Source organism: Columba livia, chromosome 3 (genome assembly GCF_036013475.1).
Source record: "Columba livia isolate bColLiv1 breed racing homer chromosome 3, bColLiv1.pat.W.v2, whole genome shotgun sequence".
NCBI classification, from domain to species: Eukaryota; Metazoa; Chordata; class Aves; order Columbiformes; family Columbidae; genus Columba; species Columba livia.
The window spans coordinates 66713588-66726070 of record NC_088604.1 but is presented as its reverse complement, the minus strand read 5'-3'; the positions used below and the strand labels follow the sequence as shown (position 1 = coordinate 66726070).

At 40.5% G+C, this 12483-nt stretch overlaps 1 protein-coding gene across 1 annotated transcript in view; it reads right to left on the bottom strand.

Moving 5' to 3' along the window:
• SYNE1 (spectrin repeat containing nuclear envelope protein 1) overlaps positions 1-10206 on the bottom strand; it is a 300382-nt gene extending 290176 nt beyond the window's left edge. Inside the window, exons 1-2 of the mRNA XM_065057381.1 lie at positions 10022-10206; positions 728-981 (exon numbers count right to left, since the gene is read on the bottom strand). Of these exons, the coding sequence (XP_064913453.1) occupies positions 728-791 (64 nt within the window). The 5' untranslated portion in view covers positions 792-981; positions 10022-10206. The remainder of the gene's footprint in view (positions 1-727; positions 982-10021) is intronic.
• Positions 10207-12483: the final 2277 nt, after the last annotated feature.

Genomic DNA, 12483 nt, shown 5'->3' with positions numbered 1-12483 from the left:
ACAGGAGTGAATTCTACAGCAGCACTGATTATTTTTTTCTGGTCAATATCATTTGAACAAAAACATACATTCTCGATGCAAGCTTTTAGCTGCAGCATTTAGGCATATAACTTCAAAAAAATAAGACAATTTATTTAATAATGCTTTATTATAAGAACTTAAAAACATAATGAATACTCAATGAATACTGAAAGACATCTTGTGACATGTTATCTAAAAGGTCACCAACTTCTATGCCAATAATTGGCTCATTGACCTATGAATTCTTCAATGCTTAACAATACAATGAGCTACAGTTCTTTTTTGGAGACAGCAAGTATTGCCTAAACCAATAAATACTAGTTTATCACTGGAGCAGATCTACCTCTAGACTTCTTAGCTGAGAAGAGGATCGATACAATTTCTATTATTTTTTCTATGAGAAAAATTATGGATAATCAGGTCACATGGGAGAAACAAAACCAAAGTCTGAATCTTCAGTTCAGTGTCCTGCCCCATGGATCCACATTCATACCGGCTGTTTTTAAACACCACTACTAATGCTATACTCTAAAGGACTCATATAATCAGAGCCCTCCAGATATACTACAAACATGTTCCCGTAGATAAGTTTAGAACAGCTATTAAACTGCAGAAATATTGTCCTGACCATGCACTACAGTAAAAACCAGGAACTTCCTTTTATTGAATGGATGGCAGAGAGTATCAGCCTGAGTGAGTCTCTTACCTTGAAGTCGTTGCATGACATTGGCAATATCCCTCGATCTTGCTGATAGTCGGGATGAGGCCATGATCTCTTTGCAGCAAGTCCACTTTCCCTGACAGAAGTTTGCCTCCAAGCCGTTGACCTTGGTGAGATGAGGATCTCGTAGGGCTCCCTGTTAGCTTTCAGCCCTCAGCATGGTTGGGGTAGTCAGATGCCTCCAGCCCACGCCAGCCCTTGCAGGGCCAGGGAACAGCACTGGTGAGCAACCTCAGCACCTGGGAAAGAAAGTACTAAGCTCAGAAGAAACTTTTATGAGACCTGCAAGACTAAGAGGTCTGCGTCTTAATAGCTATTTTAACCTGTAAAGTATGGTATGCTTTGTGCATACTGTACAGCTCAGCCAGAGACATTATTAATGGTGAAAGCTTGCTTGGCAATCATCAGCAGAATGAAGCTGCAAAAACAAATCATTAAAAATAATTGGCAATGCACCAGACATCAACGCTTTCCTAAGGATGGTTGTGGATGTTGGTTTAGAAATAACAATAATGGTATACATATTAAAAGTAATACAGTATATTTTTAATGTAAATAATATTTACGCATAAGAGGAAAAATGAAACCACTTGCAAAATCTAAAAGCTGTACAACTTTCATTCTATCTCAGCATGCTAGAAAGGAGCATGTAATAGTAAGTCATTGATCAAGATAATTCTCTAACTCCACTGGACTATGTGCTCTAACACGAACTACTGAGATTAATTTACTTTATCATTAAATAAATTTGTATTTGCATTAATTTTTCTAGTATATGATGATGATGATGTATTTTGGGTCATTTAATATCAAAAGCTGAGAACTAGAACTTCTACATAACATTACTGTAATTATAATAACATCTATGTGACCATAAATCTGGTCTAAAAAAAATACAGTTAGATTCTTCAGATAATGTTATCAATAACATCATCTGAGGAACAAGTACACATTATATATGCCATTGTTTTCCTTTTAAGAAAGAACTGAGCATAAAGACACCAAGAATAATTAAATTCATACTACACATGCTCAGTGCATCCGAAATTCAAGATGGTATGCAGTGTATTGATACCCAATATATGAGTGATTTTATTGGTGGTGTGCATTTTCCTCTTTTCCTGGTATCAAGATCTGATGGAGAACATAGTCCTCCAATATCAGGCAGATGAGCGTCTAGGCTGCACAGCTTTAGGCACACTGAACTGTCCCAAAGGAGCTGTGTTAACATGTAAAGGCTGCCAGAGGAAATCACATTTCAACATCTCCCTTTCTGACCCTTCAAACACTGCCTGATCCACGGAACTCCCTGCTTTCCCTCTTACTGCTGTTTTTACCTAATGCTTGCTTTGTATTTCAGATAGGTAAGCACTGATCAGGCCAGCAGACCCAAGCTGGCTTTAAATGAGTGGAGCTGAGGGAATCGCACTTCTGACAGAGCAAGTTGAAGAATGGATCGGGAAGTTCACCCATGTGCATAGGTTGTGCTCCTGCATGCTGTGGCCATGCTCACACTGGTACCCACTCCACATTACTGCTATTTTTGCTTATGTCTACACTTTGCACAAGACATCTGGATGCTCATATCGTTTCCTCCTGCAGGTGCCTTGTCCCTTCCCTCCCCACTTCTTCCTTCCCAGGTTTGTCCTGCACACTTCTTGCGGTGCACTGAGACTGAGCACATCAGTCACCATCTCTCAAACATGGAAAGGAGCCCTGGCAGCTGGGAGGTCTCATCCTTCTGATAGCTTGGCACGAGCAGGTGCCACCATCACACCTCTTGGCTGCAGCACCAACTGGGGCTGATGGTCCCCTGGTGTTGCTGAATTGCCACACAGAGCATTGGCAACCAGGACTCTCTTCCACAGCTGACACCAAATGGTGCACAACTTGGTGGATGGAGAGGAGGGAGAGGTTTTCTGTTGCTCATGTCCACATACGTCAGTTCGGTGAAATTTGCTTCCTTGGCACTATTTAAATGAAACATCAGGTTGTTTAACCCCATTCAAACCAGAAATATTCATAACAAGGTAGGTTAAATGAAGCCTTGCTTGTGTAGCAGTGGCACTGCTAATATTTTGAGTGGTAATGTAAGTGAGGTACAGCAACTTTTAATAGCAAGCTGCTAGACCAATCTTTGGGCAGAGATAAGGGGTATTAAAAATGCCTCGTCTGACTGGTTTTTGGCAAACAGCAGTAGTGATATCAGAATGCCAGCCCACTCACACTGTGACAGAGCTGGTGTAAATCAGCTGTACATGAGCGGAATTAGAGGAGCTGTGGAAGATACTGATCTAACTCCAAGTTAAAAATGTCTGGGAAATTGTAATGAAGATACAGGTTCAAGCTACTGATACAGCAGGCTGAGTCACTGTGCGGTGATAACTGGCAGACTTGAAATTAATAATTTAGCTAGTTGATATGAAATTATATGCTGCATAAGAAGAATCTGCAGTTCTAAATATGGCTCCTCATTCAAAAGCTTCTTTGCAAACAGGGGAATTAACTCATTTAAAGAAGAAACTAAGTTACTACAGGTGGTACGGAAAGATTCTCATGTGCACTGTCATTACAACAAGCAGAAAACGGCAGCTTGGAGCATAGCAAAGACATCAGTGAAACAGATGAAACAAAGCTTGATGTACCCTTCTCACCTGACTTCAGCCAACATCTAAAGCTCTATAGAGCAAAAAACCTACATGCACAGTCAGCTATTCCATGAAATGCAGAGGGGAAATTTTTCCTGACTTCTACAAATAGTCAAAGGGTATAACAAAAGATTTTTTTATTTTTTTTTTAACCAATGAAAGATTATATTTTTCAGATTTGTAAACACTGAAATCTTAATTAAATATTCTCATAGCTGTTAAACAAAATAATTTGTAATAAATCAAATTACTTTTTCATTTCAGTGCCAGACACAAAGATGTATCTTCAGACATTCCGATGCTTTCAAAATGCACACGTTTTAGGAAAAGTATACAGCTTAAATATTATAAATCTTAGCCTGAAATAAACCTGAACGACTAGATGAGCTATTCACTGCTTTAGCATGCAACAAGTGGTTATTCATTATTAATAATTATTAATATTTTGGTCAGAACCTACAGGGAATGAATACACAAGAGTGAAACAGAATGGCTTTGCATATAAATGGGGGGGTGGTATTACATTTGCCACTTATCTGTATTTAGTGGATAAAGTTACACTGACACCATTTTCTTACATTAATATCCCAGTACTCTTTTTTTGAGATTAAAAAGTGGAAACATTAACTTCTTCTGTCATATAAAAACCATTAGGCCTAGCAATTAGCTATAGTAATATGCAGTTTACAATCCACTGTACTTTATTGTTTCTCTTTTCAAAAGCCAGAAAAGTAATCTGTCAGTTCTACGGAAGAGATAAGAAAAACACTAGATATACTACAGGTTAACTTTTCCTGGTCCCTAGCCTAATTCTCATTTCTTCATTGTGCTAAGGACTGCTTTGAATTATGTGCAATTAAAAAAAATAATATGTTTTCCTTTTATTGGTAAACCTAGAATACCATTGGCAAGACCAAGTTGTATTTTATCTTTTTTTTATTAAAGTTTATAAAACATATTAAAGAAAAAACAGACAGGCCTGTCAGCATAGCAGTTCCAGAAAACCAGAGAGACCTCAGGTGCAGACAACATATAAGATGTACAACAATGGCTGAAGATAAACCTGACCAAAACCAGGGTGAAAAAAAATCTCTAACTCTCCTTCATCCTAGCACAAATTACAAATTCCCACTACACCAGGTTGCTGCCACATATAGCAGCCTGGCAAAGACTGCTGCTGGTGTAAAGCATGGTAGTACCTGAAAATAGAATTTCAGTCTTCTATAATCTCCAGTTTAGCAGCAATGGATAAAGAAACTCCAGAAAAACAAGAATAAACACAGATGAGCAAATAAAATTATTAACAAAAGCAAGAAATAGGTGGCAGGCTGTGAAAGAACTATTTCTAATCTGAGACGTATCAAAAAGAGATATTTGAGAGGACAAAAACCAGAGTAATAAATTCAAGGAATTCCTGCAGCTAGAAGTAATTTTCAAACGTTACACAGATATAAGAAATACAGTGGAATAACTAAAATAACTATAGGACATGAACGGAACAGAATCCCAGGAATGACAGAAATAAGGTCAGGTGCTGGAGCGCCATTATATATTAATAAAGAGGGAGATTTCCCTGGTGAAAAACAGTGGTACAGAACTGATCAAGTCAAACAAACATTTCCAGGAAAGAATTTCTGAACATGCTTTAGTGCTGCAGTGCTAGAGGTCCACTTTGATCCACAGGTTCTGCTTCTGAAACATAAGATATATCGGAAGTACTGTCAGAGCAAGAGAAGCTGCTGGAACGGATGCAATTCTATCAGACAGCAGTGACCCTGATGTCAGTCAGGAATAAATGATTCACATGAAAGTAGGAACCAGAATTTTCTGAAGGTCATAACTGCATTTTTAAACATCAAATATCACTGAACTAGCTATTTTAGGTTGGGTTTTAGTTAGTAGTGTGAAAAAAAAAAAAAGTGCTAATCTTATAAAACAGCTCTGACTAAGGAAGTGATTGATGTAGCCGAAAATATCAGAAGAATAACCCAAAGCACATAAGAAGTTCAAGGGGTGATCAAAAGAGAGAGTGCTTAAAAATAAACAAAAGGGAAATCAGTTACAGAAGTCAACTAGACTGAAGAGCACAGCATCTCCCCTGTGAAGCAGGCTGGGCATTTCCTGAAGTCCAAGGTCCAGTAATAATACATCTATTCAGGGCAGAATAAAACTGCTCCAGACATAACTGGAAAAGTCATCACTTAGAAATAAGTGGGCAGAAAAAAAAAGAATGAGAAGAGCTCTGCCATGGTGTATGCTGTCTACAGGGATGAAGAGAGACATGCTGAAAGACCAGCTGAGCTAGACTTAGGAAGACAGCAAGCAAATGTTTATTAGCCAGATAAATAAAAAGAAAGTAGAAAATAAGATAAGTGGAGATTAATTTGCCTCAGTTAGTATTATACTGATTTTTCTACTGAAGACAATTCTGATAGACAAAGCCACAGCAGAAATGGAAACAGCATCACCTGAAATCAAAATTAAAAATGGAAGAACTTAAAAAATTAATCCTAGAATACTGAAAACTGGTAGCTGGTGCATTGAGAATCCATTTGTAAATTTATTGGAATAAATCTGTCAAGCTACAGGTAATGCCTACTGGACATATTAAAATCAGGAGCTAGGATGAAGTAGTGGGGTAGAATGATCCAAAACTATTCTTATACTATCTTCGAAGAAAATGTGGTACCACCTCAATGGTCTTCCAAAATCCAGGCCAGCAGAAGAGTCCCTTTGATGATTGTTACAGATGGCTGAATTGGACATCTGTGGTTGTTTGCTTAAACACAACGTACCACAAGTCGGTGCATACTGGAACTTTCCCAAGTCCAATGGGACATAACTGTGCACTGCATAAGATAATGGAAAAAAAACTTCTGGCTCTGAAAGGTGTTTTTGATAGTTGAATCCTAACACCTTCACTCTCTGCTTCCTTTTTGCAACTGCATGGATTGCTTTTGAATAGAAAAGGGTGGAAGAAGAGACAGATTACAACAATTGACAACAAACACATTGAAACAGGAACACTAAAACGAGATGATCTCACTGACCATCCAATGCCAAACTGACTTGATGTGCAGTAGTTACTTTGAGGTACTGAAATTTGTCTTTCTTGGGGAGCATAGGGAGGATGAGAGAGAGAATTCAGATCATTTCTGGAGCTCCAAATTATTTTGGTTCCTCTAGTTATGCTTCGTCTTTGTTTGGAGCTGAACAAAAGTTCTTCATAAGGTTGAGGGTCTGCAACAGCAACTAATAATTTGGAAGATTTAACGTAATTTGCACATCTGACATTTAAATCTGTGGCATATATGGCACACAATTTTTCTATGCTTTACCTATAACTGTACTCTGGTATTCAAAAATTATTTGTAGGACCCTAGTCATGCACATGCTATGCATGTATTTACATTTCAGCAAATAAGCATTTTCTTTTCTACTTTCTATTGTGTTTCGGGGGATGGGCAAAAATGAAGTGGTGTGATGCTCTGATTCTTGTTTGGAAAGCTGTAATTCCATTTGAACAAAAAAAAAATGTGAAGTGTTCTAGGAGAAAACAGAAAGCAGAGATTTGTTGTTCGTTTTTTGTTTTTTTTTTTTTTTAATGGCAGAACACATATTGTTAGATATATTCAAAGAAAGGTCATTCACTGTCTTTCTTCTACAAAATGTTAAATACAATGTATGCTACAGTTTAGTAGTCTTGCTATTGAAATTCTGCAGGAATATATTATAGTTTATATAGATGCTGGTAATAGCAGGAGACTGAGATCAGTAGCTCATTACCTCCTACAAACACAGGATATAATCCTTGCCTCAAAGAGCTTACTATCTGTGCAAAAACAGGCCAAGATTAAGATCAGAGGTCATGATACACAAGCAAATAGGACAGAGTGAAGTTCAGATATAATATGTAAGCTGGTTAACGGTAGGAGAGCCATTCTGTTTTTTCTGTTTTAATACGGATATGCCACCTATGATTTCTGTGGCATAATATGACCTATAGCAGAAGGCTTTTGCAGAAGCATATCTGTAGGAGAAAAAAAAAAATAAACAAACAAACGAAAGACCACTAAAATAGAAAACACGAAAGCATCTCAGGAAAGGGTGGGTCAAACAGTTTGAGATAAGAAAGTAAGCGTCAGTTCTTTGGTATTTCTGCACATCTCCCAAGCAAGAAAGCCTAGCTGAAGAATAGCTTGTGAGCGAGGGGCAAATACAGCTGACATATGAATGGAAAAGAGAAACACTCCTGTTTTCCCCATGAAACCTGTGCCTTTGAGTGAAACAAAGGCAAAAGTTCAGTTGCTTCAGAGATACACTGCTGCTCTTATTTTTGTGACCTCTAAGGAGAAACAAGTTTTGTCGCTAGCCATGGTAACAAGGAAGTATGGAATCATTTATGTTTGAGGTATGTTCTTTCCCAATAACTACAGCCAGTATGGCAAAAGAAAAAACAACAACAACAACAACAACATAAAACCGAAAAAAGAACAAACAAACAAACAAATGAGTCACAACTGACTTCCTTTAACAAAGTGTAACTGAGATGGGTTAACGTGGTGTCTGTCCAAAGGGTGAATATATGCATGCATCTCTTGGGGCCCGATCCACGGAAGCCCTGTAGACCCACAGTGATCACTCTCACTGCACTAGTCTTGGAAGTTCTCTGGGGATTCACACCTTGCTCAGTGCCCTACCCAAGGAGATCCTCCTCAGGGCCAGGCACGCTCACCTTCTCCCCAGATGCGTTTAAATACTGGCAGAGTGCTGCTCCTCCTTCCCTGTGCACCTCTGCTCTGTCTGACCCAGTATCAAAGTGTTACTTTCTTTGAGCAGTGTACTTGCTGGCAGGTTGTCTAACTCACTGTAGCTCCAGTGAAGTTTGCAGAAGATGCTTTTAAGGTGCCAAAGCACAAAAAAAAAAAAAAACCCAAATGAAAAAAACCCAACCAAACAAACAAAAAAAAATCCTTTGAGGATTCTCCTATTTAATTAAGAGAAAGTAATGCTGCATCAAGGTGTACAGTCATGATGAGATTCTTGTGCATGTATTAAATGCATCAGTCCAAATCATTACTGGCACATACCACAATTACTTAAAGTAAAAATAAAATAACATTTAAAAAGTCACAAATGTATTTGGGTTCCACAGTGATTAATACCTATTAATTGATATTTTATACTCAGCAACACAGAATTGCCATTGGTATATATGATCTCTGAAGGTAATGTTAAACAAACCAATCAACCAACCAACCGAGATGCTGGGAACAGGAATTAAAAGAATAGGAGGGAAGTGGAGAGATTATTACTTCTACTTTTACATCTAGCGGAGTTTGCAAATATAAGAATTGAATCCCTCCAACATGCAGCACCATGCTCATTCTGGAGAGCTCCTTTTTCCAGGGGAAACTTCAGTACTTTAAGGAATGTGATAGACATCCCATATGACAATAGATACGGACTCCTACCAGCAAAAAAAGTAACTCTACAAATTTTAGTGCTGTACCCCATAAACCAATTTTGTCAGCACACGAAAATTAGTACAATACACAAAAAAGCATTTCTGTTTACCAATTAAAAAACACAGTGCCCTGGTATTCTCTGTCCAGTGACAATATTTTAACATAGTTCATCAGCATTTATAGCTTGGGATCTGTTTAGGTGTTAAAGTGCAGGCAAGAATCCTGAAAATAATTACCAGAAATCACAGAAAGCAAACAGTCCTTCACTAGTACTACTACAGGAAAGTGTGTGCCTGTTAAGAGTCTTTCAACAGGCTCGGCACTTGAGAAGTGCTGGCAAGCAGCCAGAAACACCCCATTCTACTTCCCTGCAAGCCACACAGGTAAAAATCCCTCACAGTGATGAGCACTGGAGTTTCCCGCAGCATCACATAGATTATTTACATAAGTAATTCCTCACCAATTTGAAAAATCTGGTCTATTTCAGCAGATTACTAATAGTCCTTGCAAGGTCTTCTCCCTAGCATGCATATGTTTGCAAATATGGTTGTCAAAACCCTAGTAACAACCTTCTCTGTTAGTATTCCAGCAGGTTTTACCTCTGGGGAGTTACCACACATACCAGGGAGCCTATGGGCTATGCGTCTTTATTGCGGTGCACTTTTCCTTTTTGCGTCATCACTGCATGCAACCCAGCCTAAAACTGGCTTCTTGGGAGTGCACGTGAATGGTCACATCTTCCCCGATAAACTACATTTTGGCCTGCAGTGTGTGAGTGAGCATAAAAAACGAGTATCTCTGCAACGCACACATGTGCATTTCAGGAGGCGAACCGCAGCCCTCCTCCGGGATTTCCTACCCCCGTGCTCAGACAGAGCAAAACGTCAAACCCACCAAGGAAAACGGGCAAACTCCGCAATCACGGCAGCGAGTTTCGGATTAACCTCAAGGCAGGTTGACGCAGGGAGGGAGAAGGCGGCTGGGAGGCAGCCCGGGGAGGCTTCCCCATAGGGGTTCCTCCTTCCAAGCCACGCTCCGGCCGGTGACCCACAAGCTCACCCGGACCCTCTGAGGCGGCGGCCCCCACCGAACGCCCGCAGCCCCGTGGAACCCCACGCCCCGGCCCCAGAGCAGCTGCTGCTGCTTCTGCCGACGCTCCCTACCTCCGCCCGCCGCACCGTAACGCACCGCGCTGCTCCGCGGCTCCCTGGTTACCGAGCACAACCCACCGCACCGCCCCGCCCCGTCCCGCCCCGCAGGTGGGGGGTGGCGGGGGTGAAAAGAGGGCGGTGAGCGGAGTGGTTATGCGGGCTGTGTGCGTATCGTGCCCTTGCGGCGTTTCCCAGGCCGCGGCCGCCACCACCTCCTCCAGGCTGCAGCCCGGCCCCCACCACCGTGCCCCGGCCCCCTCTGTCCTTGCGCGCATCGCGGGGGGGCTGCGCCCCGCCCCGCCGCGGCTGCAGCAGGGCCAGGGCAGCTTGTCCGGGGGCGGCTGCTTTGGCCGCTGTGCTGTGGAACCGGAGGATGCGGTGCCGGCCTCAGCCCCGAGCCTAAATACCCCGAAGTGTGCTCGAGCGAGTAGCCAAAATACTTCTGAGAATGACTGTATGGAGCTGTCACTGCTAATTACTAGTCAGATTGCTATTATTATTGTTGTATTACATAGCGTTCTGTGGGGCATTACCTTTGGCATAGGCTCCAGAGCATCATCGTGCATAAGGCAGGGAGCTGCGCAAGCAAACTGGGGCACCGGCCCTTACATAACAGCAGCAGGACAGAAATATTGGAAGGAGCTGGCAAGACCGTCTGCCACTTTTGAGCTCAAACCACATTAGCCATGCAACAATACTTATGCCACCAGTATAAAATGTGATTCTACCTCTTCAAAAGACGTTGCACAAATGCTGGGACTTGGTTATGCTTTTTCCCTCCTTCATTTTTATTGTTATAGTTAAGGCTAGCCTCATGCAGGACAGAGAGGATATTTTTCTGCTTAAGAGATGGATCATCTCTGGTCTGCATCATTGTGGAAGAAAAACACTCATATAGAGCTGAAATGTAGAAGCTGGGAGAAACAGTGCCAGTGTAGCTCTAAGTTTTCATCTTTTCTGGCAGTGCTGCAGTGATTCTACAACATTAGCATGCATGGTGTTTACTGAGTGGATGGATGGAATCTGAGTTCAGCAGCAGAGATTACTCAGCATTGTCCCTTCCCTTAGTGCTAGTCATGTTAACGGTGCTACCCTTGTGAGATCAACCCTTACACTTGTGGCACCTGTCCCAACACAATACACAGTTACAGATCACACATTTGGAGCCAGGATACTGTGTGGAAGAAGCTACAGCAGGATTCTTGTGAACCTGGGGCATATGTATCTAGGTCACCCCCAGCCACTCACAAAAATTCTCTCTTCCTGGCAATGAGTGTAGCCATGCATATTGGACCTGAAATTTTCCTCCTCTTGAGGACTGTGGGATTTTTGTTGTTGTTTGGGTTGGTTGGTTCTGATTGGTTCATTTTAGGTTTTATTGTTGTTTTGTTGTTGTTGTTTGATTGGTGGTTTTTTGTTGCTTGGTTTGGTTTTGGTTTGTTTTTTTGTGCAGGAGGGGAACCATAAAGCTTTTTTTCACCCAGTCTTCTTTTTTAATTGTTTGTCCTGCTTCTTTGTCTTACCCCATGCCAGTTGCAGCATCAAAGATGGGAAAGAAAATAGATAGTGATATGCTTCTGAAGTTCCCCTTTCCACATGTGCCTTTTTGCTGAATAAATTCCTCACTTTGCTGTCTCTTTCAGAAAATGCCATTTTATCTTCCTAGGTTAAGAGTATGAGTATTAACATGAGAGAGAACATCGTCACTACAATAACTTAGACTTCATATGATACTACTACTATCATTTGAAGCAATGCAAAGGAGAGTACTTGCTAGTGTAAGCTTCCTTCATTCTTAAGATGGCAGCACTATGTGTTACCTTGTATGTTTTAAATGTTCAGCTAAAATGATTGAGGTATGTTCTGCCTATCCGTTATAGCAGGAAACCCACAGAAACCTTACTGATTTCTGTATAGCTATTTTGAGTTTAATACGCAGAAAAGAAGATGCGGCTTATTTAAATATCTTCCTCTTCATCTGTTTCACGAGAATATAATGCCACTCCAGTTCATCCTATTTGTTCTTATACCAAATAATCAACTCCAGCTATGTATAGAGCTGGAGTCCACCCTGTACAAAAAATACATTCCAAACTAAGGTGGCAGCCATTGTAGGATTCACCGTACCTACTCAGATTTTTTTGTTTGAGAAAAAAAAATAAAAAATGTTTTCAAAACCCTAGGGAATGCACTACAATTTACCATCATTACTTTTCTTATTTTGCATTTAATTGTTAAAAAAATAATAAATTGTTGCCACTAGGATGTTTGGAGACAGACCTTCTGGAAGGAAAGAGGATTATATTTGCTAATCTATAGCAGTTCTGGCAAGAGATCACCTCACTTTCCATGCATGCTCTGCCATTATGACTGGGAATTTTTGGAAAGGAAAAGCTAGAAACACGTTTAGATATTTTTATTTATTTTAAATCAATGACATCTTTACTTTAAGCATATACTTGATTCCATTATGG